At 41.7% G+C, this 26,162-nt stretch overlaps 1 protein-coding gene and 1 long non-coding RNA gene across 7 annotated transcripts; one reads left to right on the top strand and one right to left on the bottom strand.

Annotated features, from left to right (window-relative positions):
- Window positions 1-8,948: 8,948 nt before the first annotated feature.
- LOC133717241 (uncharacterized) lies at window positions 8,949-12,074 on the bottom strand. Its single transcript, XM_062143921.1, has 3 exons — window positions 11,466-12,074; window positions 9,463-9,648; window positions 8,949-9,329 (listed from the first exon to the last, which is right to left on the bottom strand). The coding sequence occupies exons 1-3, from the start codon at window positions 12,045-12,047 to the stop codon at window positions 9,045-9,047; spliced, it is 1,053 nt and encodes a 350-aa protein (XP_061999905.1). The 5' UTR covers window positions 12,048-12,074; the 3' UTR covers window positions 8,949-9,044.
- A 4,433-nt stretch (window positions 12,075-16,507) lies between these two features.
- On the top strand, window positions 16,508-20,186 carry LOC133717311 (uncharacterized). 6 transcript variants are annotated; one of them, XR_009849527.1, is made up of 5 exons: window positions 16,508-17,461; window positions 17,614-17,704; window positions 18,435-18,651; window positions 19,596-19,675; window positions 19,809-20,186. It is a non-coding gene; the product is annotated as an uncharacterized LOC133717311 (long non-coding RNA). The 6 variants fall into 6 exon arrangements; XR_009849528.1 differs by having other exon boundaries at window positions 16,511-17,461; window positions 17,584-17,704; window positions 18,534-18,651; XR_009849525.1 differs by having other exon boundaries at window positions 16,515-17,461; window positions 18,534-18,651.
- Window positions 20,187-26,162: the final 5,976 nt, after the last annotated feature.

The raw sequence follows: 26,162 nt of genomic DNA, 5'->3' as shown, positions 1-26,162 counted from the left end.
CTAGATCTGTGTTTGTGCTAACTGGTGTGGGTTTTAGGGTTTGGGATGGCTAACGTCATAGAGATTTCGAGCAGTGAGGATTCCGGGTCTGATGTGTCGTTCAGCGCGGCGGATAGGATATTTATTGACTCGTTGCGTCCGTCTGCCCATGCAGGAACCTCACTGCCGGAACCGCTAGAGGTAGAGCCGCTACAGACCATACCCTGGGAAGTAGCTATGGGTCGTGGTCCACGTCCAGAGAGCTCTAGGGCGGGTGAGGCCGCCGCTGCCAAAGCTAGGCGCGACGAGCGTCTGGCGAGCAATAGCGCTGCCAGCGGCTCCGCTGGGGAAGAAGAAACAGCGGGGGAGGATGCTGAGTCGGCGTGGTTCCTCGAGGATGGCACCGCCGTTGACGAGGCAGGAGGGCGGATGAATGTTGCCGCCGTCACTCGAATGAAGAAGACGTTCCGGTTGCCGGGGTCGGTGAAACTACGGCCGCCGACGGTAGATGAAAAGGCGTCGATTCTCCCAGCGGGGTTTGCGGCGGTGCATGAGGCGATATTCCGCCAAGGAGTGACACTCCCGCTGGTGCCCAATCTTCAAATCTTGGTGTGCGAGTTTGGCCTTGCCTTCGGCCAGATTTGCCCCAACATGTGGCGGTTGATGCTGGCGATGAACTCTCTGTGGCGGTTGTTCGGGTGTGAGGGGCCTACTGTGGCGGAAGTGCTCCACTTCTACGAGCTGGTCTACGTGAAGCGCCGGGGTTGCAACGGGCAAGTGAACCTGAGCCGCCGCCAGGGAGCGCCCAAGTTGATCGAGAATCTGAGGGATTCAATGTCCTACTGGCGGGGGACCTTCTGCGTCGCCACAGAGGGGTGGGAGTATCAGGTTCGAGCGAACGAGGAAGGGCCGACGTTTAGGATTAAGTCAGAGTTCCAACCTATCCGAGGTTGGTAACCAGCTTCCGCTGAATGTGGCTGGCGGGTTCTTGTATTTGCAGATGTATCTTTACTAATCGATGTGTTTGTGCAGCGGGACTGCGGTACAACCTAACGCGCGAGGAGGAGTGTCGCGTAGCACGGATCAGAGGTTGCTGGCGGAATCGTAACCTGCTGGACTTTCGACTTCTGACCGGTTGGGAGTTACTGGTTGGCTAGCAGCTAACTCGCGCCATTGGTAAGAAATGTCCGCCACACTGCTCCTTAGATCCCAAGTGTCCCAGACTGATATATTTTTGTTTTTTTTGTTTTTAGAAACTCCGCCAGGGAATAAGTCGAGCCGCGACGCCTTCGAGAAGGCGATGGATCGTGCGGAGGTTGACAACTTCCTGGAGACGATGTATGCCGAGGGTCTGGCGGCCCAGAAGACCGTGGTGAACCCGGAGACCCTGGCGGTAAGCCAGTCCGAGGTTCCTGTGGTGCTGTCAATGCCGCTCCACTCTCACCTAGGTGACGATGGCCTGCCCGTCGTTCAGGCGGGGGCCCAAGTGGTTGGCTGGAAGAAAGGATCTGCAACCGCCGCGCCCCAAAAAGAAAGGGTGCTCGCCAACAGGCGCGGCCCACAGAAGGAGAGAACGGTGCCGCCGGCGGGGACCGTTACCATTGCAAGGCCGCCACCGACGGAAGCGAGAGGCATGCTGCTGCTGAGAACACACAGATGTCCCAGCGAAGACGCCGCCAGCCCGACTCCCCCGATGAGGAAGGGGATGACGTGGAGATCGTCGGGTTCCGCCAGCAGAAGAAAGCCCGTCAAGCTCCGCTCAAAGGTGCTGTGGTGGAAGGGGAGGCGCCCGCCGCCAGTGACCTGGACTCCTTCGCCGCCTACGCGGAGTTTATGACAGATGGCGAGAAGGAGTTCCTCTTCCACCTGTGCGAGAGGCTAGGGTTTGGCGGCCTAGCGGGGATCTCACGCCCAACCGCGATTGACCAATCGCCCTACAGCTCGGCGTTTGGTCAGATTTCAGCTGGCCTCCACGACATGTTTGAGGCGGCAAAGAAGCAGCCTCTGGTTGAAGGGGAGCTGAGGGAGGAGATTCAAAGCCTCCAGAGGGAGCTGGCGGAGACAGAAAGGCGGCGGGTCAAGGTGGAATGTGACTTCGCCGACGTCCGCGGTAAGCTCGACGTGGCCATCGAGCGGGACTTGGAGAGGAATGACCGCGTCATTAAGTTGGAGGAGGAGATCGCCCTGCTGCAAGAGCGGATAGCCGCTAAGGACAAGAAACTTATTATTGTGCAGCGGGAGTCCGCCGCCAGAATAACGGAGGTAAAGCGGCTTGAGGGTGAGGTCGCCCTCCTGAAGGCCGAAGGGAATACTGCCGCTGCTGCCGCTGTTGAAGCATTCAAACAGTCGGCGGAGTACAAGAAGGCGCTGACGGAGTCGGCGGAGGCCGGTGCCATGGCAAATGTAGAGTTGCTGAGGCGGAAGGGCGCCATCGACTTCGTCAAAGCGTCTCAGCCCGACGTGCCGCCGGCGAAGAGTGCCCCAACGGAGAAAGGCGTCGTATCCGCCCCCGCGGAAGGTGCCCGCTCAGGTAGCGGAGAAAGTGGGGCACGCCCAGCGGAAGGGTCCCAGCAGACTCCTCTTCCAACCCAGTCGGAGGTGCCGCGTGCTGGCTTCCTGGCGGCGCACACCCGAGCAGACGGCACAATACAGACGCCAAGCCCCACAGCCCGAGGGTCTGATCAGACGAGTCGCGCGATCCTGCCGCCGCATGCCGAAGCAGAAGATGCCGAGGGCAACCCCTGATGCTGAAACCTTCATTGTATTCTCTCCCTTTTTTTTTGTAGCCGCTAAGGCATAACAATTTGTAACAAATATTTTCAATGGAATGAAGTTTTCGAAGTTGTGCTTGTGATGATGTCTGTACCGCTAGAGTCTTGACTTGTAGTGTTCTTTTGCCAATCGATGAAACATTAAAGGAATTAAGATTGGTCCAAGTGCACCACGTAGCGGACGTGGTCCGCTAACGATTACTGGCGTTGCCAGTTGCCCTCGGTGCTAGACTTGGGAACAATGGTTTGAATAATTCCTCGTTTCATTGATAGCTGACTGGTCAGCGGATACAAAAGTGGGGTAGTACCCGTTGGGTAGCTTCCCTTAGCTAAATATTGAACAAAAGTTTAGCTAAGTCAAGATGCTCCTGGGTAGCGGCATGACCATACGTAGTAGTAGTAGTACCGAAAGTGTTCGGTATCCCAAATGTGGGTCGTTGGTTTGGGGATGGGCGATTGACCCAAATCTTGGTGCCAAGGTTGGCGGTGAAAGACATGAGTTCCCCGTTGAACTTCGTGCCGCCGATTGATTGTATGCGGGACGCCATAGCGGCAGTGGATAGTGAATTACCTTGGCGGTAGTTGTTGCCGTCAGTGGTCCTGCTGACGTTCCCTCTTATTGTCAGTTGGCGGTGCCGAAGGGGTCTCATTAGCGGTTTCCTGATGACTGGAGGATGGCTGGGTTGACTTTGTTGGTGTTGCTGGTGGCGGTGGGGTTTCTCCATATGTGATGAATTCCGCCTGGGCATGGATGACCGCCTCACTCATGACGTGGTCATATGCCGCGTTAGGATGATTGTAATTGAGGTGATAGAGGAATGGCCCCTTGAGGAGTCCCCGCTTGAAGGCCGCCGATGCCACTGCTTTGTTTAGATCACGGCACTGAGATGCTGCCGTCCGCCATCGTGTGATGAATGCCTTCAGTGATTCGTCCGCCCCTTGCTTGACGCTGAAAAGCTGACCTGTGTTGTGATGTCTGGCGGACAACAAGAGGAACCGAGAGAGGAAGGCGTGTGATAGTGCATGAAATGAATCAATAGATCCTGGCGGACACTTGAAGAACCAGTTCATAGCCTCACCATCTAGTGTTTCACCGAACAAGTGGCACAGAGCGGCGTCATCAAATCCCTTGTTGTTGGTAACTATCTTGAAGGTGTCCATGTGGACGAAAGGGTCAGACATGCCGTCGTAATGTGACATCTTTGGGGTTTTTGCGTCCGCTAGTCTGATAGCCTGTAGGATCGCAGCGGTGAAGGGTCCAGGTCTGGAAGCGAAAAGTGGGTTTTGAGTTAGCGACGGGGCACCCGACTCCGCCCGGATTAATCTTTGCTCCCGTTGCTGCATACTTTCCAGTATCTGGGCGGTTGTACCGCCGGCGGAGCCTGCTTGGGTACTCCGCTGTACCTGCCCGCGCCTTGGAGTAGGCGGATTGTCCTTAGTCCCTGCTCTGGCTTTCGAGCGGTTGGCGTTCGGTAGTGATTCCGCCACCTGCCCCAACATTAGCTGGGGGATGGGCGGTGGTCCCATTCCCAATAGTTCAGGTGGGTCCGGCGTTACCTGCACCTGCGTGACTGGCGCTGGTACCAACGTGCCGGTGCCGGGTCGACTGCGCCTGCTGCTGCGTGATTGCTCACTCTGTGCTGGATTGGCGGTGGCTTCCAGCGTCCTTTTAAGTTTGTTGAAACGTGTCATCAGCGTAGCCAACTGTCTTTGGGCCTCAACCTTCTGCGTGCGCTCCTCCTCACGCTCTCTGTTTGCCTTATGAAGATCCGCCAGCGCCAGCTCGTACATAGTGATGAGATCTTGGCCCGGCGGGCGGCTACCGCTAGGATTTGCCTCACCGCCGGGGTTGGCCGGGGTTGTGAATAGTGCGCTGTTAACGCCTACCGCTGGGCCGGAGGGTTGGGGGATGGTGGAATGGTCCACCTGCTCCCCAGCGTTTCCTCCGCTACCGTTAGTCATGGTGATTGTGGTGGGATGACCTTCTGTTCAAGGATTCCCACAGACGGCGCCAATGTTAACGTTCAAAGTCTGGCGGTAGCCATGAAGTCTGGCGGTAGCCAATCCTTCGTTTAACGTGGGTCCGGTGGGCGGACCGCTAGTCGTGATGCTCTCAGCCTCCGCTACCTGTCAAGTAAAATACAAAGGGGGCGTCAGAGGGAGACCGCGCTGGGCGGTCTTCAACTCTCTGATGCCTAAGTTAGTCAATGTATTTATAGACAGAGTAACAGTAGGTAAGTATTGAATGCGTAATGAATGAGGAGAGAGGAGAGAACCTTTGGGAAGAGGTTGGTCTTCTCTTTGTTTTCGATGTGGGACTGATGTGCTTCAGTACCCAGCTCTGGGAGCTTCTGATGCTGCTTTGGCGCGGCGCGTCGGCGGTGATCTGGGGGTGATCCGACGCCGAGGTTGTAGCCCGCCTGGCGGAGTATCCGTATGTCATTCCCTTGGTTGGAATTAACATCTTTATCGGTACAATGAGCGTGGCCCATTATAGCTAATTATGCTTGCAAATGTACCTGTATGTACAAGGGTTTTGGTGAATAGCTTCTATATATGAATTGGATTCAATATATGCTGATTATTTCAATAATCAATTGAGGAAAAAGGCGTGAGGGATCAGCCCGATTTCTGTATGCAAATTTGTTTAGTGGGAGATGTCGCGTGATAGAGAATCAAATTGAAATCTTGGTTAGAAGAAAGTTAGGGTTAATTTTGGGTGTTTTCCCTCCATGTGGGCCCCACCGGGGCTAAGTTGGCATGCCACATCAGCGGTTTTACGGCTCCATTTCACGAACGTATAATAGAATGACCTATTATATGACAAATTATAGTGTAGGGGTATTTTTGATGAAATTGAAAGTTCATGTACTGAATTAATTTTGGATCCAAATCAGATGATAGTAATTACTATTTAGCCTATAAATAATAAAATAAATTTTGATTTTAAACCACGAAATTTCTAATAATAATAACAATAAATTCCGTAGAAAGGCAATGAGGATTCTGGTTATGCTCCTCCGAGTTATGGACCTCCTATTGATTCTATTCACCATAGTAATCTCTTAGAGAGATACTGAAGCCGCTTCATCCCCATAACCAAAAATACCAGCTAGTAAACATTATAGACAAAAACCCCCTGCGCTTCTTCTTTGCCATGGGAATAGTAGCAACAACTTCCTTCTTGTCATGCTTGTGTATCAGTGAGCTATATAAATAGCTAACCGATGTCTGATTCAGTAAGTTTTGGAAGAATCAATAAAATTCCTAGAGAACTCTCTCATTAATTGTTTTTGAGTCCATCATCATAGATCATTTTCATTTCTACAAATCTAATGTCATCGAGCTTCACCACATTATCAGAAGTGTCGTGTATTTTATTGAACACATCTACATATCTGTACGTGCAACGGTGATGACTAAAGTCACTTAACTATGATTTAGCACCAAGAACTTTATCATTGGACGTAAGCACGCACCGCGTGACTATATTTTCACTTCCCAGCCCCACTTATAATTATGTATGAAAATTTTCATTCAGTCCCATTTCAATCGCTAAGAAATGGAAAATTGAAAAGGCGCAGGCCCTTTCATTTCATTCTTTAACAAACTAGCTGGCATGGGGATAATGTGATAAACTTTAGTGGCTGTACGTGGGAGCAGTGGCGAATGCAGAAACTTTTGGACGTGGGGGCAAAAAAAATTAACAAACACAAAATAAAACCTCAATGAATGAAAGAAAACTTTAATTGGTACATTTTCTAGCAAATATACAGATCGATTTTCAATTAGTACATTTCTATAAAATACAAAATATTTACATTCAATTCTCTTGATATAAAAAAAATAAAAATAAACATTGCTAACATTTCTTTAGCAAACAAGCATACGTCAAGCAACAATAAATCAAAATTAACATTAGTTGTCTCTGAATTTCATGCAAACTAAATAATAACTAAATCTTTTAGAACAATAAAATATGAGAATGTATGTTGTTACAAGCCACAATCTGATATTAGGTGGCTTTATACAGCCAATTATACAATTCTTAAGCCTGAAACTTTGTTTGCCAGAAATAACAGTTGCCTCCAACCTCCAACATATCTTGGCACATACTTTTCCAATTCTGAACTAGTTTTTCAATGAGTTTGAGTTCAACAAAGAACACAGTAATAATCTCAGACTTTGAGTTTAAAATATCTCAAAAACAAACATCGATGTTGATGAGCTCTTGAAAACTGGGCTCTTTGTCATGATTTTTCTGAACGGATTTTATATGCATATTTATTAGAGAAAAATTCAGCTACCGTCCCTAAACTATGCTGTCAAGGCCAATTTGATATCCAAACTCTCAAAAGTATCAATGTGATACCCAAAGACGTATTTTGACATCAACGTGATACTTCTGTCAAAAATCTCTGACGGCGCCATCTGTTTGCTGACGTGGCAAACACGTGGGTCCCATGTAATATTTTTATCAAGGGTAAAATTGTCTTCCTCTACTAATTAATTTAAAAAAATAATTATATATATATATATATATATATATATATATATATCTCTCTCTCTCTCTCTCTCTTCCTCCTCCTTCTCCTTCTTCTTCCCTTTCTCTCTCTGAATCCACCGCATTGTACGGCCGCCACGGGTTTACGCATCCGTGGCGCATTGGCTCTCGCCTCTCTCCTCCTCCTCTTCTTCTTTGCCGGAACCTGCTTCGCATTGCCGGAATATCCTCAGAAGCCCTCCTCCTCATCCGCCTCGGCGTCCACCGCTTAGATCAACTCCAACTCCGTCCTGGTGGCCCTTCTCCACTCGCATTAAGCCGATCTGGCCGAGCTCGTCGAGAAGGCCCTGCTCTTACAGACTCTCGAAGAGGCCGTCGGCCGCCACAACATCACCATCTTCGCTCCCCGAAACGACGCCGTCGACCGCGACCTAGAACCCGACAACCTCAAAGCGCTACTTGCTCGAACCCGGGAACCTCAAATCGCTCCAGAAGCTCCGTCCGCCGAGAGTTGAGTGCGAGGGACATGGATTTGTAGCAGGAATTGGAGAGGATGATGGCAGCGTTGGTGATGGTTTGGGCGGAGGAGAAGGAGAGGAGAGGGAGGATAACTTCGATGCTAACCTTCAACTCGAGGCTGCAACGGTGACGGAGCTCGGGGCGAATGTGTCACACCCACCGTCGACATCGAGTTGAGTCTTAGAAATCGACAGGCAAAACTGTCGCCCTCCTTCTCTTGTCATTGTGAGGTGAAAACCCAAGAACCCATCTATTTTGGATTTTGGTTTTAAGAGAAATTGGGTTCTGATTGTTGTTAATAATTTCATTGCTGGTGACGACGACGCCGGACTAGATTGCTTACGTTCCCTTGTTCGTGGGCTTTGCGGCAGAAGACCCAGACCTCTCTAAGTTTGTAAGGTATACGTCTGGGAAACTATCTGGTATTTAAGCTTTGATTGTTAAAGAAATGAGAATGCGAATGTGTGTGTGTTTTAGATTTTGATTTAGCTGACCAATACCCGTCGAAGTCGGTGAGAGGATGATGCCAAATTGGAGAGGATGATGGCAGCATTGGTGATGGTTTGGGCGGAGGAGAAGGAGAGGAGAGAGAGAAGAAGAAGAAGAAGAAGACTGAGGTTGAAGAAGAAGCATAAGCCATTTTTCTTTGATTTCTTGGGCGGAGGAGAAGGAGCGGAGCTTGCGGCGGTTTGGCTAGAACAAAATCCCAGAAGAACAATTAGAACAAGAAGAAAAAAAGAAGAAAAAAAATGGAAAAAAAATGAATTAACAAAAAAAAGGGTAAATTGGTCATTTTACTTTTTTTAAGGGCCCACATGTTTGCCACGTCAGCAAACAGACGACGCCGTTAAATATTTTTGATGGAAGTATCACGTTGATGCCAATATAGATCTTTGGGTATCATATTGATACTTTTGAGAGTTAGGATATCAAATTAGCCTTGGCAGCATAGTTTGGGGACGTAGGCTGAAATTTTCTCTATTTATTATACAATTAACATAAATTTACAAACTTGAAAAGTCAAGACTGAATGAGATGTGAAATACGACTGCCTGGGGGCAAAACAATGAAAACATATTAAAATAAGAGACTCAATTCAGCAAAAAGAAAAGCCCACTGGGGGCCACAGCCCCCACTCGCCTCTCCGTGCGTCCGCCAGTGCGTGGGAGTACAAGCAATAATAATAGGCTTCCATCATTTCATTTTATATTGTGCATGTACATAGATATATAGTCCCATTTCAATGATCTCTACCACGACTAATTCTTCCTTTAAGTGATTATGCAGGTGCTGTTGTAGGCCTGAGTTCGATGTCTTTTGTCGTAAGCCCGATCAAGGACTAATGAGCACTGAGCTTGGTGATGGAACTTAGGCTTTATCAGATTCCAAACGACTTGAAAACTTGAGCGCAATCTGACTCGAACCACCAAAGGCAAACCCTTGCCTGACTCTAACATGTCCTCCATGCTTCTTCCAGCACCATACATAGGCCTGTTTCTTGTTCCCACATATAACTTGAACTTTGTTGACCCATGTTCTGCATATAGCTTTGGTCCCTGCCCGTATTAATATTTGAGATTCAAGTCTTTACCAGATGAATAAATTGCTATTTACAGTATTTAATTAACTGGCCTAAAGATCATGTACGAGATTAATTTTCTATTTAGCAAATTCAATTGGCATGCTTACATTTGATGATGCAAAAGACAGGCGGCCGAAGGAGACGTCCATCACTGGAGGACGAATTTGAAGTCCAAAGAGCTTAGACTTGTTCTCTATTATTAGGTCTATGGAACAATTGCAGGTTAGGAACTTAGTTGAAACACCTGAACCATCAACTCCTTCCCCTAACCCAAATTGCCCTATTCCTGCCATCTGCACTGTCAAACATATAACATTAAAGCAAGTAGCTAGCTAGGAAGTGAAATAGAAGCTATAGGGGTCAACTGCAAACTATTCGGTTATATAGAATAATTAACGCTTTAGAAATTACGGATTGAAATCTCACTGGCATCGTAAAATTGATAGAGTATGAATAAAAAAAAAACTATATATAACTTCTATTATTCTTCTTGACTATGTCCAAAAATATCTATAGATGGTTATTATTTAAAGCATGCAGTAAGATGGTCTGAACTCTGAACTTGAAGAGTCCGACACCAAAACGTAAGACTAGACAATATTACTCATAAATATTCTCTTAAATTGATGAAGGATGAAGCGTATAAGATTCAAGGTCACAATCGCTCACATAATCCTTATCAGTTTCGAGACTCCTCCTATCTCTATTACTCAAATGATAGGGTGGCTTTGGACTTTTGGAGGGTGAACTCCACACTAAGGCTGGCTGGATATGTTTTTTATTCGTCTTATTGGGTAATGTTTTAGGCCACTCTCTCATATTATATATTTACTATTTTGATGATTTATGTTACCACTTCGACTGCTCATGTGGTAATTACAAAAATCTTCGTTAAAGTAAATAAGGTCCTCAATAGAGTAAAATATGTTCTTGAGTAATTAAACTCAAAAAAATGATAATTGTGTATATCTCATATGTTAATATATTGTAGAAATAATTGTAATCGGATATTATTATTATTATTTTTTGACAAAGTTTATTAGTTATTTTATGATAATAATTTTTGAAAAGTTACACTATCATGATGGCTATGATGGTCTGAGTCTCATTATTAGGCAACAAGTTTAATTTATATCAAAGGCTCAAAGCTATTCTCTATTTCTCTTCAGTCTTCATGGCATTTGCAATATCCAAATCATTATTTGGAAATAATAATAATAATAATAATTGCAATATCCACATGATGGCATTTGCACCCAACAGTATATCAAGACAAGGCCCAATGGCCCATAAACCTCTTTCTACATAAAAATATTAGTGTTGGAAGACTTCTGTAGGCTTTCATTATACAATCTAACATCCCCCCTTCATTTGTATTCTATTTTGCCAGTCATGTCTTCCTGTAATACCACTATACCAGCCGAGTCATGAGTCATCATTGACCCAAGGTTGAAAATAGGATGTAATATGTGAAATATGATTACTGGGTAACAATTATCCATTTGGATTCAGTCATAAAAAAAATAAAAATAAAAAATAAAAACATTTGCATTTGGATTTAAATATACTTTTTGGGTCTGCTAAATTCTTTGTACTAGAAGTGCACGACTATTGACTCATATTTTTCTTCGTCACAAAGGAGGCCAAAAGGGCCAAAAACAAAAAGAAAACCAGAAAATTAGCCCTCAGGCCCTTTTCATACTCTCCTATTTCTTGGGGGAGATCACAAAGATAATCGGTGAAGGACTATTGATTCATTGACTGTACTGTTTTTAATTTGTTTGATTTTTTTTTTCCTCTACCTCTAATTTACTGGATACGTTATTACGTCTCCCAACCCTCAATATAATTAATTAGCACTTGACTAATTTAAGGCAAAACAAGAAATGTGCACGTAACCTAGCTATGATTTTTGCATTAGAGTTATCTTCTTCAAGTCGTTTAATGAGTTTTTTTCTCATCAGTCAGCCCAGATATTTGTATTATCATCCTCTCTTGACACTCAGTTTAATTATTTATCTATAATCCGTAGATTGTTATTGCAATATAGTCTGAAAACTCAGACCGACCGATGAGACTGTGAGACATTGAACATACGAACAGTACGTACCTTAATAGATACTTTGGGTGGAGGTGGCTTTGTGGCGATGTAAAACACAAGCAATGCAATCCAGAAGCTCAAGATAGCCCTCCAACTAATTTGCATGAAAATCCACACACATGAGTCCGAATTCCGGTACGAACAGTACCTCTTCCACCACCCTGATCTTTTCTTCATCCCGTAATAATCATATTCATCATCATCGTCACGACCATCACCGTTATGAATATCATCGCCGCCGGCATCCACAATAATCAAACGGTTCTCGCCATTTTCGTGGCTACCTGCGTCGTAAGAGATCTTTTTCTGGTGATGCAAGAAGGAGTGGCTGGAGCCTCGAGAGGAGGAGTAGTGCGAGAGAGTAAAGGCTCGAGAGGCTGCTTCCTGCTCCTGAAGGGTAGGGTTTGTTGGGTCGGGTCGGGCGGGGGAGTTGAATTGGAATTCGGATTCGGGGATGGTGCTGTTTCGGATATGGGCGCTGTTAGCATGGGAGATGGTGGATGGGCTCTGGACGTAGTATGCACAGGCAGGGTATGAATGGAATAGAGCTGCTTCATGATCATGCTCCATTTTGTTTCTGAGCTGTGACATGAGAATGGGGCTTATGAAGGGTTTTTAAACTGGACAGAGAGCAGCTGTACGTGGCTTGGCTAGATAGCCAGTTGGCTTTGGCTATGAGCCAAACAATGCTTCGCTTAGTAGGGAAGATACTCAAGATAGCAATGGCATTGAGCACTACACATGAAATAATCATCTTACTTTTACAACCAACTTACATAGATTGATCACAATATAATTAACCTTTTTTTATTTCTTGTTCTCTCTCAAAAATAAGGAGAGTTTCTAATAAAGACTACAAGGATTTTCAAGTCGATATATAGTTGTTACAATTATGATTGAAATATTATTTCTTAACATATAAGTCATCTAACCCTTGAAACCACGTGGTGTGGTGTGTTGGTCGAGCTGCCTAGTCTGGAACCCCCAGGTCTAGAGTTCGAATCCCAGCTCCATCCCGTGGCCAGCAGATTTGAGGGACCTGGGTTAGTTAAAACACCCAATGGTTCGTGCGTCTGCGGTGCAGTGATTAGTCTGGCTATGCTGGGATACACTGCATGGGTGTGTGTGTTGGTTCTATTGACGTCTTCCACTCAAAAAAAAAAAAAGTCATCTAACCTTTGAAAAAAAATTCTCACTAAAGTTCTCATTTTAAAGTCGTCATTGGAAAAAAAAAACCCCAAGAAAAATATCAGTAATGAGAAGTTGGAGTTAATATATTTAGTTAGAAACGGATGAGAAGAGAGATGGTCATGGACGCTAGCAGGAAGAGCCAACATGAATGGTTGGGTGTTGAAGAATAGAAAGAAGAGATAGGGAAAAAAAAATGACTGTTTGAGAAGAAATATCTCACATTAGAAAAGTGATAAATCAAAATATAATTTATAAGTGGATGGCTGTACACCCAATTGTACCGAGACCTTTTGAGTTAAAATCCAACACTAACGGATGGTTAAGTTAGGAAAATCTCGGTAAAATAATAGGCAGCGGACCACGACAAGTGTTATATTCTTGGTAGAACCGAACAAGTGGGAATTTAAATGCAAATGGTTAACAACTGATAGCATCTAGGCTTATCTTTTGTATATAAACACGCTATTTAACCTTTGTCTTCCATATTTTAATTCTCTTCAAGGCATAAAAAAAATCCTTAACCCACCTCACCCTTACATATGTCAATAAGAATCATTGGAATTATAACTTACCAACAAGTCACAGCTCACTGAGAATGTGATTAGGAGAGATAAAAGAATGTGATTGTTCTTTTATTTTGAAAAGCACAGAAAGCATATATGAGATAATAACACATTATGATTGTTCTTTTATTTTGAAAAGCACATAAAGCATATATGAGATAATAACACATTATTATTAGCTTTGAGAGCCGCATTATTATTAGCCTTGAGAGCCGAAGCTAAGTGGGAGCCAAAAACAGTCTTAAATGTAATCCGAGAATTGCGGAAGAGCCTCTTCCTATTATAATGAATGGAAGTAATCCTAGTATTGTTTGCTTTTACACCGAATTGTCTCTCTTTTTGCGTTTGAGGAATTATAACAAAGTAAGCACGCTTTGGCAATTAAACTAAACTGATGAGCATCGAGCACAACAAATTTAAGCTAGCTAGATTGAATATTGCTTTCTTTTAAAGGGAGAAACATGGATTGAAATACAAGATTTGCCCATCTATGGTCATGATTGTAGAATATGTATAAAAGTGAGATAACATATTGAAACAATGGAGTAACTTTTGCTTTTGCATCAATGAATTATGAAATGCACTCCCTCAATCCTACAATATTCATCATCACTTCTTTTCTTTTCTTTTCTTTTTGATGAAATGAAAATTCATTCTAATAAACTACAACTACAAATTAACTACAATTACAGCACCCATTAACGGATTACTTCTTCAATGACAAAGCATTAATAACTGAAAACTACTCTTCATCACTTAATAAGAGATTGACAAGTTAATGGATTCAACTACGAGAATTGGATCGGACAACTAGCCCCATTTAAATTGACCAAAAATTACAGCGGTAAAGGGCCACAACAATGAATTGTTGGGAGGGTCATCCCAAAATCTCCCAATCACATAAGAACATGATGAAACTAAACTGTACGACCTAAAGTCGGCAAGGGATGAGTCCTATGGTAACAGACTAGCTACCCCAGATCTAGAGACTCGCGGGAATCTAAGACAACTACTCTATCTTGTAAGAGCATAGACTTATTTGAGATACGTAAATAGATCCAAAACCTAACAACTACTAAAAACAAACGAAACAGACCTATAAACTGAACCACAATGTAATTGAGGCAAAGAGCCATGGTCCAATACCGAGGAAAATCAGGTCCATTAAACATGAGTCTGCATCCAATCAAGGAGACTAGTGAAGCATGAAATCGAAGCCACGCCAGCGCCACCCCTCTACCATATAGAGCCTAACCGATCAGTCCTCTAATAACCCAGTCATTACTCCAAGCAAGAGCCTCCGCCCACTCATCCTCAAATTCGGAGAAGGTTTGACTTCTAGCTCTAAACTTTGGAACCATGACCTGGTTAAAGATGTTACTTCACAAAGTGCACTCATGGCACTATACAAAACAGACACATGCACCACTTACTCGTCGGTACCTACGTCGACATCATCGTCGCATCCTCACCAACATTCATTATGTCACGTTTCCTCGTCTACAACATCCTAGAGAGTTTCAAACCAGGTTTAGGATAGTCGGAGACAACCCTGATGTGTTAGAATTTTATGGTATTTCAAAATACTTGTTAGTATTCCAATTCAATTGAATTCATCCGTTTCTTTCATGCCGGAATTCAAATGATTATTCATATATTGATTGCCATAGATTTTCAGTTACATGAGTTAATGGCAATAGTGGTCTTTGAATTCAATCATGCATTCATGCATGTTCAATTGGACCGTTCAAGTGGAATTCAAATCCATAATTAATCAAAACTCAACAGGTCTGTTACTCTCCTTAATTGCATGAATTGGTCCTATATTGTGTCTGCATGCGTTGGGGTGTTTGAATAGTGTCAGTTACAAAGCTTAATTGTTCCATGATTAATTTCCTCTCATGCACTACTATTTATACCCTCCATGACGAGCTCATCTACACATGAAAAAACCCAACATAGGACCAAGAATGGCACATTTGTGGGGAAAGGTTATCGTAACCAGGGTTTGTTTGTTTTGAATGTTTATGAGATTATTAATGAGAATGCATCTACTTCTTTTGCTTATTTGATTGACTCTGTTGATATATGGCATGGTAGACTTGGTCATGTGAGTTTTCCTTATATTAAGAAAATGAAAGAAATTGGTATGCTTACATATTCTACTTGCCAAAACAAAGGAAAGTGTGAAGTATGTGTAGAGTCTAAGTCAACCAAAAAGTCTTGTAAATCTGTAGAAAGAGAATCTGAGCTTCTTGGGTTGATTCATAGTGACCTTGGGGACTTAAAACAAACAATGACTTGAGGGAAAAAGTACTACATTACTTTTATAGACGACTACTCTAGATACACCAAGGTCTACTTACTTAGGAATAAAGATGAAGCTGGAGAGATGTTCCTAAAATATAAAGCTGAAGTAGAAAATCAATTGAGCAAAAAGATAAAATGTTTGAGGACCGATAGAGGTGGAGAGTATGAGTCAAACCCGTTTAGTTCTTTTTGTGAAGAACATGGAATAATTCATGAAGTGACACCCCCGTATTCACCCGAGTCCAATGGAATAGCAGAAAGAAAAAATAGAACATTAAAGGAAATGATGAATGCCATGTTAGTAAGTTCAGGAGCACCTTTAAACTTGTGGGGGGAAGCAATTTTATCTGCTTGTCATATTCAAAACAGAATACCTTACAAGAAGACTGGGAAATCTCCATATGAATTATGGAGAGGTCATGCACCTAATTTAACATACCTCAAAGTGTGGGGGTGTTTGGCAAAGGTACTTTTACCTGAGCCTCAGAAGAGGAAATTAGGTCCTAAAACCTTTGATGCAATGCTTATTGGATATTCTCAGAATAGTGCTGCGTACAGGTTCTTAGTTGTCAAAAGTGATCAAAACTTGATGGAGGTGAACACAATAGTGGAAACTAAGAATGCTGAATTTTTTGAGCACATCTTTCCAATGAAAATTTGTGGAGATAAAGCAGCCACTTCACGTTCAAATTCTGAACATGAAAGAAACAAAAGCCCCGAAATTGAACCAAGGAGAAGTAAGAGAGTAAGAAAAGAAACCAATTTCGGAGATGACTTCTATACCTTCTTAGTTGACAATGACCCACAAAGTTATAGAGAAGCCATAAGTTCCATTGACGCACCTTTCTGGAGAGAAGCTATCAATAGTGAATTAGAGTCAATTCTCTCTAATCATGTGTGGGAGTTAGTAGATTTACCTCCAGGAGCTAAAACCTTAGGTTGCAAGTGGATTTTTAAAAAGAAATTGAAACCAGATGGTTCTATTGATAAGTTTAAGGCGCGTCTGGTAGCTAAGGATTATAAACAAAAGAAGGATATAGATTATTTTGATACTTTTGCTCCTGTAAGTAGAATTTCCTCAATTAGAGTTCTTATTGCATTGGCATCCATTCATAATCTTGTCATTCATCAAATGGATGTTAAAACTGCATTTCTGAATGGCGAATTGGAAGAGGAGATTTACATGGACCAACCCGAAGGATATACCGTTGAAGGGCAGGAGCATAAGGTATGTAAGCTTGTAAAATCTTTATATGGTTTGAAACAAGCTCCTAAGCAATGGCATGATAAATTTGACAAACACTACAAAAAAGAATTCAATTGGCTTCACTACTTTGCGTAGCAAGCAGTTGTCGTCGCCAATAGCTCCTTATTTGGGCCGTCGGCAAAATTGGGCCGTCGCAAAGATACTGAAAGTTCGCCACCGCGTTAATATGTCGTGGTAGTAGCAGTCGCGAAAAAATGATTTATGCTTCGGCAAAACTTTGCTGTCGCAAAGTCTTTTGTCAATTGCAACTGCTGGAGGTGCCGTCGCGTTACTACACGGTTGTGAAACTTATCCACTCCAATTTAAAAAAACAGATACTCTCTCTCTCTTTGAAGCCTTCAGCTTTGTTCTTTTTCATTCTGGATCTGATCCGTAGTCGCTTAATCTCGAGGCCCCGATCTATCGTTAGCTGAGGTTAGATGTTGCTCGGGTTTTGGCAATTAAAAACCCAAGCTTGAGCCCTTCGATCTCTCTTCATGAAACCCTAAAATCCCATTCCTAGATGCCAAGTTCTCTGCTAGTTTAGTTCCTGTCGAATCTATGCCTTCTCTTCTCTGGCAGAAATTGCCGTGTCCTAAATACAACCCTACTTTTGGTCAAATGCAAATAAGGGCACTTTTCTATTCTCATTGCAGAGCATTGGTATCCAAGATTATGAACTTCCTGCAACGAAGGTAAAGTTTTCAATCAACATCTCAATTTGCCCAGATAAATTCTTTATCAGTAATTTCTTATTTAGATTCCATGCCTTTGTTGTTTAACTTTACAACTTTGCCATTAATGTTGTGCATTTTAGTTTCCAAATTAAATCCCAGATCCATGTTAGTCAAAGTTCTACAGCTTTGGCTAACTTGGTAGCTTAATTTTGCAGCAATGGCTCCTGGGAGTTTTGCAGCTTGAATCTTCTATTGCATATTGTAAGTATCTTGTAATTTAAGTTTTGTTTTTTGCTTGATTATTGGAATTTTAGGATTATTTTAGGGTTCAATCATCAATTGGGTGCCTGTTTGAGGGATTTGGGTTATGCCTTATTGAACCTTGATTGATATTCAATTGGGTAATGGTAGTGGGTATAAGCACCGAAGTCTCTATAGGTTGAAATATTAATTGTAATCAATTTGTTTTAGGGTATTGAGGATTTGTGCAGATAATCGGAAGAGGGTCTGGTTGTAATCAACTTGGTTTCTGTTCAAATTTTGTTATCCCTTAATTGGTTTAATCCTTTGCAATGGTTTTCGTAAGATGATTAAAATTAATCTGAAGGATGGACTAGGTTGGGAGGAGCTCTCCAATTATATTCATTTGTAATTTTTGTACTTCACCTATAAACATAAAATAGCCTAGGATATGTTATGAATTCCTTGTATTGCAACTATGTTATTCTTTTGGAATTACCTAACTAGAAGAATCCTATGCGAACAACATTTGGACATCAGATTTGCTTTCTGATTTTTATTGTTATTATTACTTTTTTTATAGTTTTATATATTGGTTTCTGTGGCTTCGATTTGATTTAGGGCTAGCAGCTTCTGGGTAAGTGCATATTATCTCAGTGCCAATTTGTTCTGAGAGTGTATTATATTTTCAATTGTAATGCAAATTCTTTGCTATTTTGCTTATATTCCAATCTGTTGTTTCTTTGGGCAGGTAGATCTAAAGTTCTTCTGATCTTGCAATTCATATCTCTCTCCCTCCATCTGCATTAGATTTTTGTATTTACTTTTTTGTTAATCTGTGTTTTGCTAGTTCCTTATTCTTTTGGTTATGAGAAATACCAATGCCTTAAGTACAAATTCAATTTAGATCGCGACGCAAGCAGAAATACTCCAGTTCATCACCCATAACTTTCTACAACGAGTTACAGGTACTCTCTCTCTCTCTCTCTCTGTGTGTGTCTCTGTCTCTGTGAGATCATCCCACTGATTGAAATAGGTGTTGTAGTTTAATGACTACACTTTGCATTTTATTGTAGTATGCTCTGAATAGAATCTGAATGTAAATGGTAATGCACTATGTACGGGCTACTGAAAGATATGTACTATACGGGCTACTAAAAGATATGACTACACTTTGCATTTTATTTGAGTATTTGCTGATTTTTTTTCATTTTTATGCACTATGTTAGTTCTCTATACTACTAACCCTTCAAAATAACCAGTACTGGGAGTCCAGCTTCTACTACAAGTTTGCTTGCCTTGTGCATTAAATGTCAGCATTAGTTTGCTATATGGCTTCATAACTATGCCACCAAGAGTGTTATGTGTGTGATCAAATCCAAAAGCTATCATTGGAATTTCTTTCTGTGAATTGTGTAATTGGACTATCTAGTCAAAAGAGTTGAATGAAACCTATATAAAACTATTATTGATAGAAATAATATCTACGATTCCAAAGCTATGAACACTGATTGATTCACTTTCTATATTGAACAACAGAGATTCATGATAATCCTGAATCACAAGGACATTACTACAACTTCAAAGTGTTACCTTAATTTTGCTTCATGCCTTGATTTCAATGATCATTGGCCATCATAAACCACTAGGTTATTTATTAGGGCTTCTGTAATTAGTTATATATTTGTGGCATAAAGGATTGGTTTGTCTGCTCAATTCTGTTTCATTTTATAATGCAATAGTTACTCTTAAGACTTGTGGGTCAGATTCGTTAAAAAGTTTCATAATAGTGTAGCTATGCTATTTACTTAATTATTCTTTCTAGATATTATGTTTGGTGTAAAGTGAGCTTAAAGAGAGTAATTTGGCTTTACTTGGCTGACTTTGTTTTGGTTTCTTCAAGAATGTGCAGGAATATTTTATGGTCTATGAAGGACGTATGAGTTGAAGGGAGCTTGGGGATGACATACAAACCATGGTTACTGTTGATAGGTGTTAAAGCTTTCTTCTGTTTGTCTTATAATAACTTTAACATGAAAGAACATTCAATCATCTAGCTTGAATTCTGATTATTGCCTAGCGGTACAATGTTTTATAGCTTGACATGATTTACATAAAATTGCAGGCTATTCACACAAGTCAGTTCATTTCTAGCTCTGGCAGTAACTGTTGCTACGGAAGTTGTCAAAACAATGGTTGCCAAGGGATATGTTCTGGGACAAGATGCATTAATCAAGGGGATTTGTCAAAACAATGAGTCCTATCAAGTATCGGCTGCTGCAACATCCAAGTTTTATGAGTTAGCAATTGAATATGGCTCATCAAGGCAAAGAAGCTTTTCAATCACCTCAATAGCTCAGAGTATGTAGGTCATGATACTTAGCCTACCGGGCGTCAGTATTATGTATTTCAATTTTTGATTGTTTTTGTATTTTTCAAGATTGGTGAAGTTGTATGAAATGTATAGAAATAATGTGAAAAAACATATGAAATTTATGATTTATATAGCTTCTTTTGCTCAAAAAAAAAAAATCTGGTATGCAAAATTGCATGCCAGGTTTTTTTTTTTTTAATAAAAAATATGCACTTTTGCGACGGCAATGTTGCTGTCACCAATGACCTTTGGCGACGGCAAAATTGCTGATGGCGTCGTCATTATGCAGTCGTCAAAAATCATGCGACGGCGTAAATACCGTCGCCAAAATTCATGCGACGGCGTAATTTCGGTCGCAAATAGCAATGGCGACGCCACCAACGACATCGGCAATTTTGCCGTCGCCATTGGTCTTTTGCGAAGGCAATTTGGCTTTTGGCGACGGTTTTGCGCCGTGGCCAATTGAATTTTTTTTTGTAGTGAAAGTTATGCTTTCTAATGGCTTTATGATTAATGATGGAGATAAATGCTTATATAGTAAAGTCGTTAGAGATTCTTGTGTGCTTATTTGCCTTTATGTTGATGATATGCTTATCATGGGTACTAGTCTTGAAGTTGTAAATGAAACTAAATCTTTTTTGGCATCTAAATTTGACATGAAGGATATGGGTGTGGCCGATGTCATTCTTGGAATTAAAATTACTAGGACCCATGAAGGAATACTACTCTCTCAAGAACATTATGTAGAAAATTTTTTGAGAAAGTTTAAGCATTTTGATGTTAGTCCAGTTTCCACACCCTATGATGCTAATACCCAATTGAAGAATAATAAAGGTGATGGTGTATGTCAATCTGAATATGCACAAATTATTGGTAGCTTAATGTATTTGACAAATTGCACAAGATCCGATATTGCATATGCTACTAATAGATTGAGTAGGTACACTCAAAGTCCAAATAAGGATCATTGGACAGCAATATCACGAGTACTTAAATACCTAAAAGGTACCTTTGATTATGGATTGATGTATGCTGGAACACCTGCTATACTTGAGGGGTATAGTGATGCTAACTGGATCTCTGATTCAGATGAAACTAAATCCACTAGTGGGTACGTGTTTACTCTTGGTGGTGGTGCAGTGTCTTGGAAATCTTCCAAGCAAACATTGATAACTCATTCCACCATGGAATCCGAGTTTGTAGCCTTAGAGAAGGCTGGTTCAGAAGCTGAGTGGCTTAGAAACCTCTTGGCAGAAATTCAATTGTGGAATAGACTTGCTCCATCTGTGTCTATGCATTGTGATAGCCAGGCTGCAATAGCCCGAGCTCAAAATAAAACATATAATGGGAAAAGTAGGCATATACGCCTAAGACATAAAACTGTAAGGCAATTGCTTGAGAATGGGGTAATATCCCTAGACTTTGTGAGGTCAGAGATGAATCTAGCAGATCCTCTGACAAAACCACTAAACCGAAAGGTAGTGGCTGATACATCGAGGGGGATGGGACTTATGCCTGTGTCAAAGGTCAAGAGTGATGGTAACCCAACCTATGTGAATGGAGATCCCAGGAAGTAGGTTCATATGGGTAATAACAAGTCACTTGTTGACCTGTAGTGCACTATCGATTATTCGTTGAAGTGTCCCTCCCTATGGTGTAGATAGTGCTTAACTGGAACGTGGAAGGTTGAACAAAATGGTTCTTAATGAATACCATAGCCCTTATTAAGGGTGGTGTGTTTGATTCCAGTACACACTTGATGGATTCACCTATTTGAGTGTGGAAGTGGGGCCGCTTCCTATGAGACTTGGGCAGGTTCTCTAGAGCACTCATGAAAATCCAGGTGCGCATGGCCGATTTGCGCCAACCCGCAGAGAACAGCTTGATTCCGAGGACTTAATGTGGGTGGTTAGTTGCATGATTCACACTAAATAAATTATGGTTCATAGAAAATTTAGTTTTCACCAAATTTCTGTGAGTCACGGCTAACCTATCCTATGACTGGTTCATAGTCCAAAAGACACCAGTTCATATGCATTATTTTCTCAATTTTCCTTTGGTACTTCTATCTTCATTTCCTAGTTCATTTCGTATTTTGAAATATGTGGGGGATTGTTAGAATTTTATGGTATTTCAAAATACTTGTTGTTAGTATTCCAATCCAATTGAATTCATCCGTTTCTTTCATGCCGGAATTCAAATGATTATTCATATATTGATTGCCATAGATTTTCAGTTACATGAGTTAATGGCAATAGTGGTCTTTGAATTCAATCATGCATTCATGTTCAATTGGACCGTTCAAGTGGAATTCAAATCCATAATTAATCAAAACTCAACAGGTCTGTTACTCTCCTTAATTGCATGAATTGGTCCTATATTGTGTCTGCATGCGTTGGGGTGTTTGAATAGTGTCAGTTACAAAGCTTAATTGTTCCATGATTAATTTCCTCTCATGCACTACTATTTATACCCTCCATGACTAGCTCATCTACACATGAAAAAACCCAACATAGCTATGTTAATATCATGTCTTTGTGAGTCTCTTTTCTCTGTTCTCTGTTCCACCAAAGAAAGTTTCAAAGCTGTTCTACCAATCCAAGTATTGTGAGTGTACACATATGAGGATCAAGGTTGTTGTATCCTGGAGGGTAGGGCGCCTTAACCTGATACACCAAGACTTAGTCTTCGAGGGGCGGATCTACTCTTAAGGGGAGTGACTACACGCCTCAACCTAACAAGTTCTCATTCATCCGAAGCATCATCCATCTCCATTTTCCAACATGATGTACCTACTATAGCCATAACCCCTTTCCCCCCATCCAACCTCGATCTACGTGTAAAGCATATTGATTCCACTTGGAGATCCAAACTACCAGCTAACCACCAATCCCCCACCTCCATGCTCCTCCAATCCTAGGCTTGAATAAAACGCTCGGATCTGAACTCGTTAGCGTCGACCACAAACTATTGTTGCTCTGATTCAACATGGTCCAGAGGAACCTAACTTTAGTTGCCGGAGACCCATGTCCCTGAGGACCAAGACAACCCATCCAGCCGCACCCACACCGTCATTGCAAAGAAGAGGCTAGAGGTCAATCCCGCCACGAAGGGCCGCCAGACGAGAAGGAAAATTGAGGAATCGGTACAAACTTGTTGATGAGCATGCAACGCATTCTAGGGTTTTTCCCTTACAAGTTCAAGTTTTTCCCATACAAACTTGGGTTCATCATTCCCTCATTGCCAATCAGGTTTTTTTATTTACTTTTGGGATTTTTTCCATTTACCCTTTTCTAGGGACTTTTTTCCCACTTACCCCATTAAGTTTTTCTAATTCCCTCTTACCCAAAACACTCTAAGGAAGTCTTCCCTAATACCCTATTAAGTTTTTTTTTTTTTTGAGACTATTTTATTCTCACCCCTTTGTTACTTAGAGAGAGAGAGAGAAAATGGAAGAGAGAAAAACAATAAGACTCTTCGCAGGATTCCCGTCACCGGCCACTGGATTCCCGTCATCGTTCGCCCGATTCCGATTACCGGCCACCGGAATCCGGTCACCGGCCGCCACCACCAGACTTCTCTAAAAACCTCACTGGATCTCCCCAAAGAGGTCGTCGGATATCTCATAGGTAGCCGGAAAGGTTTATTACCCCCCAATAGACCTTTATTGCCCCCTAATAGTGGGGCAATAAACCTCTATTGCCCTCCAATAGAACTTTCAGTCGCCGGAATGAGAACTAATCTCCCTTAATTTAGACAAATAAAACTTTGATTAAAGAAAAAAATTAGAAGATTACATCAATTCAAAACGTCTATTGCCCCCAAATAGACGTCTGTTGTCCCCCAATAAAACTTTTAGTTGCCAAAATAGGAACCAATCTTCCTAAATTTAGACAAATAAAACTTTGATTAAAGAAAAAAAAACGAGAAGATTACATCAATTCAAAACGTCTATTGTCTCCCAATAGACCTTTAACAGACTTCTATTGCCCCAATAGAACCCTTTTTTTTTTTTCATTTTTTCTTTCCTTTTGGGCCTTCTGCCCCTATTTTACATTAAAAAAAATAAATAAATATAAAAAAGAGTGGTTCTAGTTGGACCTCCAAATTTGCTATTTGGATCTCACATACTTAGTACACCTCTAATTTACTTTTTAGAATACTTGAAAAGCTAAGTAGACCTCCTTATTTTTACCAAAACGCCCTTGAACATGAGATATAACAATTTGTTACTCTATTTTTTTTTTCTCTCTTCAACCATGAGAAGAAGAATGAATCAAAATTACATTATATTGCTCTCTTATGAGTAAGTCTCTCCTCCACAAAAATTAATCAGAGGGTTGGTTCTTGATCTTGATCTTGATATGTTGTTGGAATCTCTTTGAATTTGCTAAAAGAAAGATTTCAAGGGTTTTTGGGTTAGAAGATCGAATAATAACTATATCATAATATTCAATTAATTTAGTTTAAAAAAATTCCAAATCAGATTGTTTTGAATTTATTTTTATATTAAATGATGGGCCATGTATAGAAATTATTATTTTTACTTAATTATTTTAGGTAAATTGTAAAACTACATAGGCAATATAAGGAAATTTTGAAAAAAAAAAAAACAATTTAATTAAATGTTATATTCGATTGGAGGAGGTAAGAAGAGTATTTATTTATTTATTAATTTTTTTTTTTTCATTTTTCTTTCTTTGTCCTTATTTGTCTTTTCATATAACTTGACAAAGTCAATTCATAATTGAAAAAAGTTGGAGGTCCAAATATCAAATTTGGAGGTCCAACTAGAATCACCCTATAAAAAAACGAAAGAGAGATTGATTTGGGCACCCAGAGAAAAGCTATGGGCACCAAATTGGAGCAAACCCCTACTGTTGCAAGCCATCTTCCTCCACGGCCAAAACCCAAGGCTCCAAAATCGCAAGTAGAACCTCTACGTTGCTGGACATAGTGTACTGCTGCTCGATCATGGCTATACAAAGCGGCGGGTCCTCGATCCCCGGGTCGGCGAGCTGGACTGGGTTCGGGGTCTGCAAATTTGTGCTGCATGTCGAAATCCGAAATCGGAATTTAGGCTGCATGTCGGAGTGGAAGTCGAAGTTCATGCTGCACGTTGGAGTCGCTGTCTGAGTCGAAATCGTGTTGCACGACGATCGATTGAGCCTCGATGCCTGACGGATTTGAGCCTCGACGACGGCGCGATTCCGGTGGCATCGGATTGAGCCTCAACGATGGCGCTGAGGAGAGAGAGAGAGAGAGATATATAGGAGGGCCTGGGTCGAGCGCCGGAGCCAGATGATAAAGGTAAGTCGCCAGAGTGCCTGGGTCGAGCACCGGAGCCGGAGGTCAGTAGAGGAGAGAGAGAGAGAGACAGAGAGAAAGAGATTGGGATGAGAAAGGGGAGATGGCGTGGTTGTAATTCTTCAATTGGGTTAAAGGAAAAATGGTCATTTGTTATTAAATTGTGTATGTGGGAATACAAATCTGTTGCTGGGGTAAGTGGGATAATTTTTGCTTATTTTGGTGCTTTGGGTCAAGGACCGTTTATTTTTTGTCATAATTACTTGTAGATTTTAACAATTTCTAATTTTAGTAACTTAATAACAGGTATAAATATTAGTTAAGTTAGTTATATTCAATTAACTATCTCTCGAAATCTCCCAAAATTAATTGTAGTTTAGCAAACGAAATGTCAATTAAAGAAAATATAGCTGACGAAATCAATTACAAATAAAGAGATCAGTTGTATGTTATAGAAAAAAAAACATATTTAAAAAATAGAAAATTATTAGGGCTTGATTAGGCAGGCCTAAAGGGTCGGGTCGAGCTTCATTTACATGGCTCATATCCTAGCCTATTTGAGAAAGGGTCGGGCTGGGCGTGGCGGGCTTAGGGCCTAAAGGCCAGATGATGACCCCTAGGTGAAACCATCCTTGGGTTGGGATGGGCTATAGGCTAGGAGAATTTTTTAGAGAAAAAAAAAAATTCAAGAAGATCGTATTAAACTTATGAGAATAAGCAAAACAAAAACCCTAGCCTCCCTTGTCGTTTGTTTGGCTTTTTCTCGTCCGGCTGCGCCACGGCGCTGGCGCAGGCCTC

Source organism: Rosa rugosa, chromosome 6, assembly GCF_958449725.1.
Source record: "Rosa rugosa chromosome 6, drRosRugo1.1, whole genome shotgun sequence".
Taxonomy (NCBI): domain Eukaryota; kingdom Viridiplantae; phylum Streptophyta; class Magnoliopsida; order Rosales; family Rosaceae; genus Rosa; species Rosa rugosa.
This window is presented reverse-complemented; position numbering and strand designations above follow the sequence as displayed.

What these genes read in the sequence shown, in the direction of transcription:
- LOC133717241 (XM_062143921.1), bottom strand. Translation starts at nt 12,047, where the DNA reads ATGTCACAGCTCAGAAACAAAATGGAGCATGATCATGAAGCAGCTCTA. An exon ending in CACCCAAAGTATCTATTAAG is followed by an intron (nt 9,649 to 11,465) that starts GTACGTACTGTT and finishes TTGACAGTGCAG; the next exon opens with ATGGCAGGAATAGGGCAATT. An exon ending in TGTCTTTTGCATCATCAAAT is followed by an intron (nt 9,330 to 9,462) that starts GTAAGCATGCCA and finishes TAATACGGGCAG; the next exon opens with GGACCAAAGCTATATGCAGA.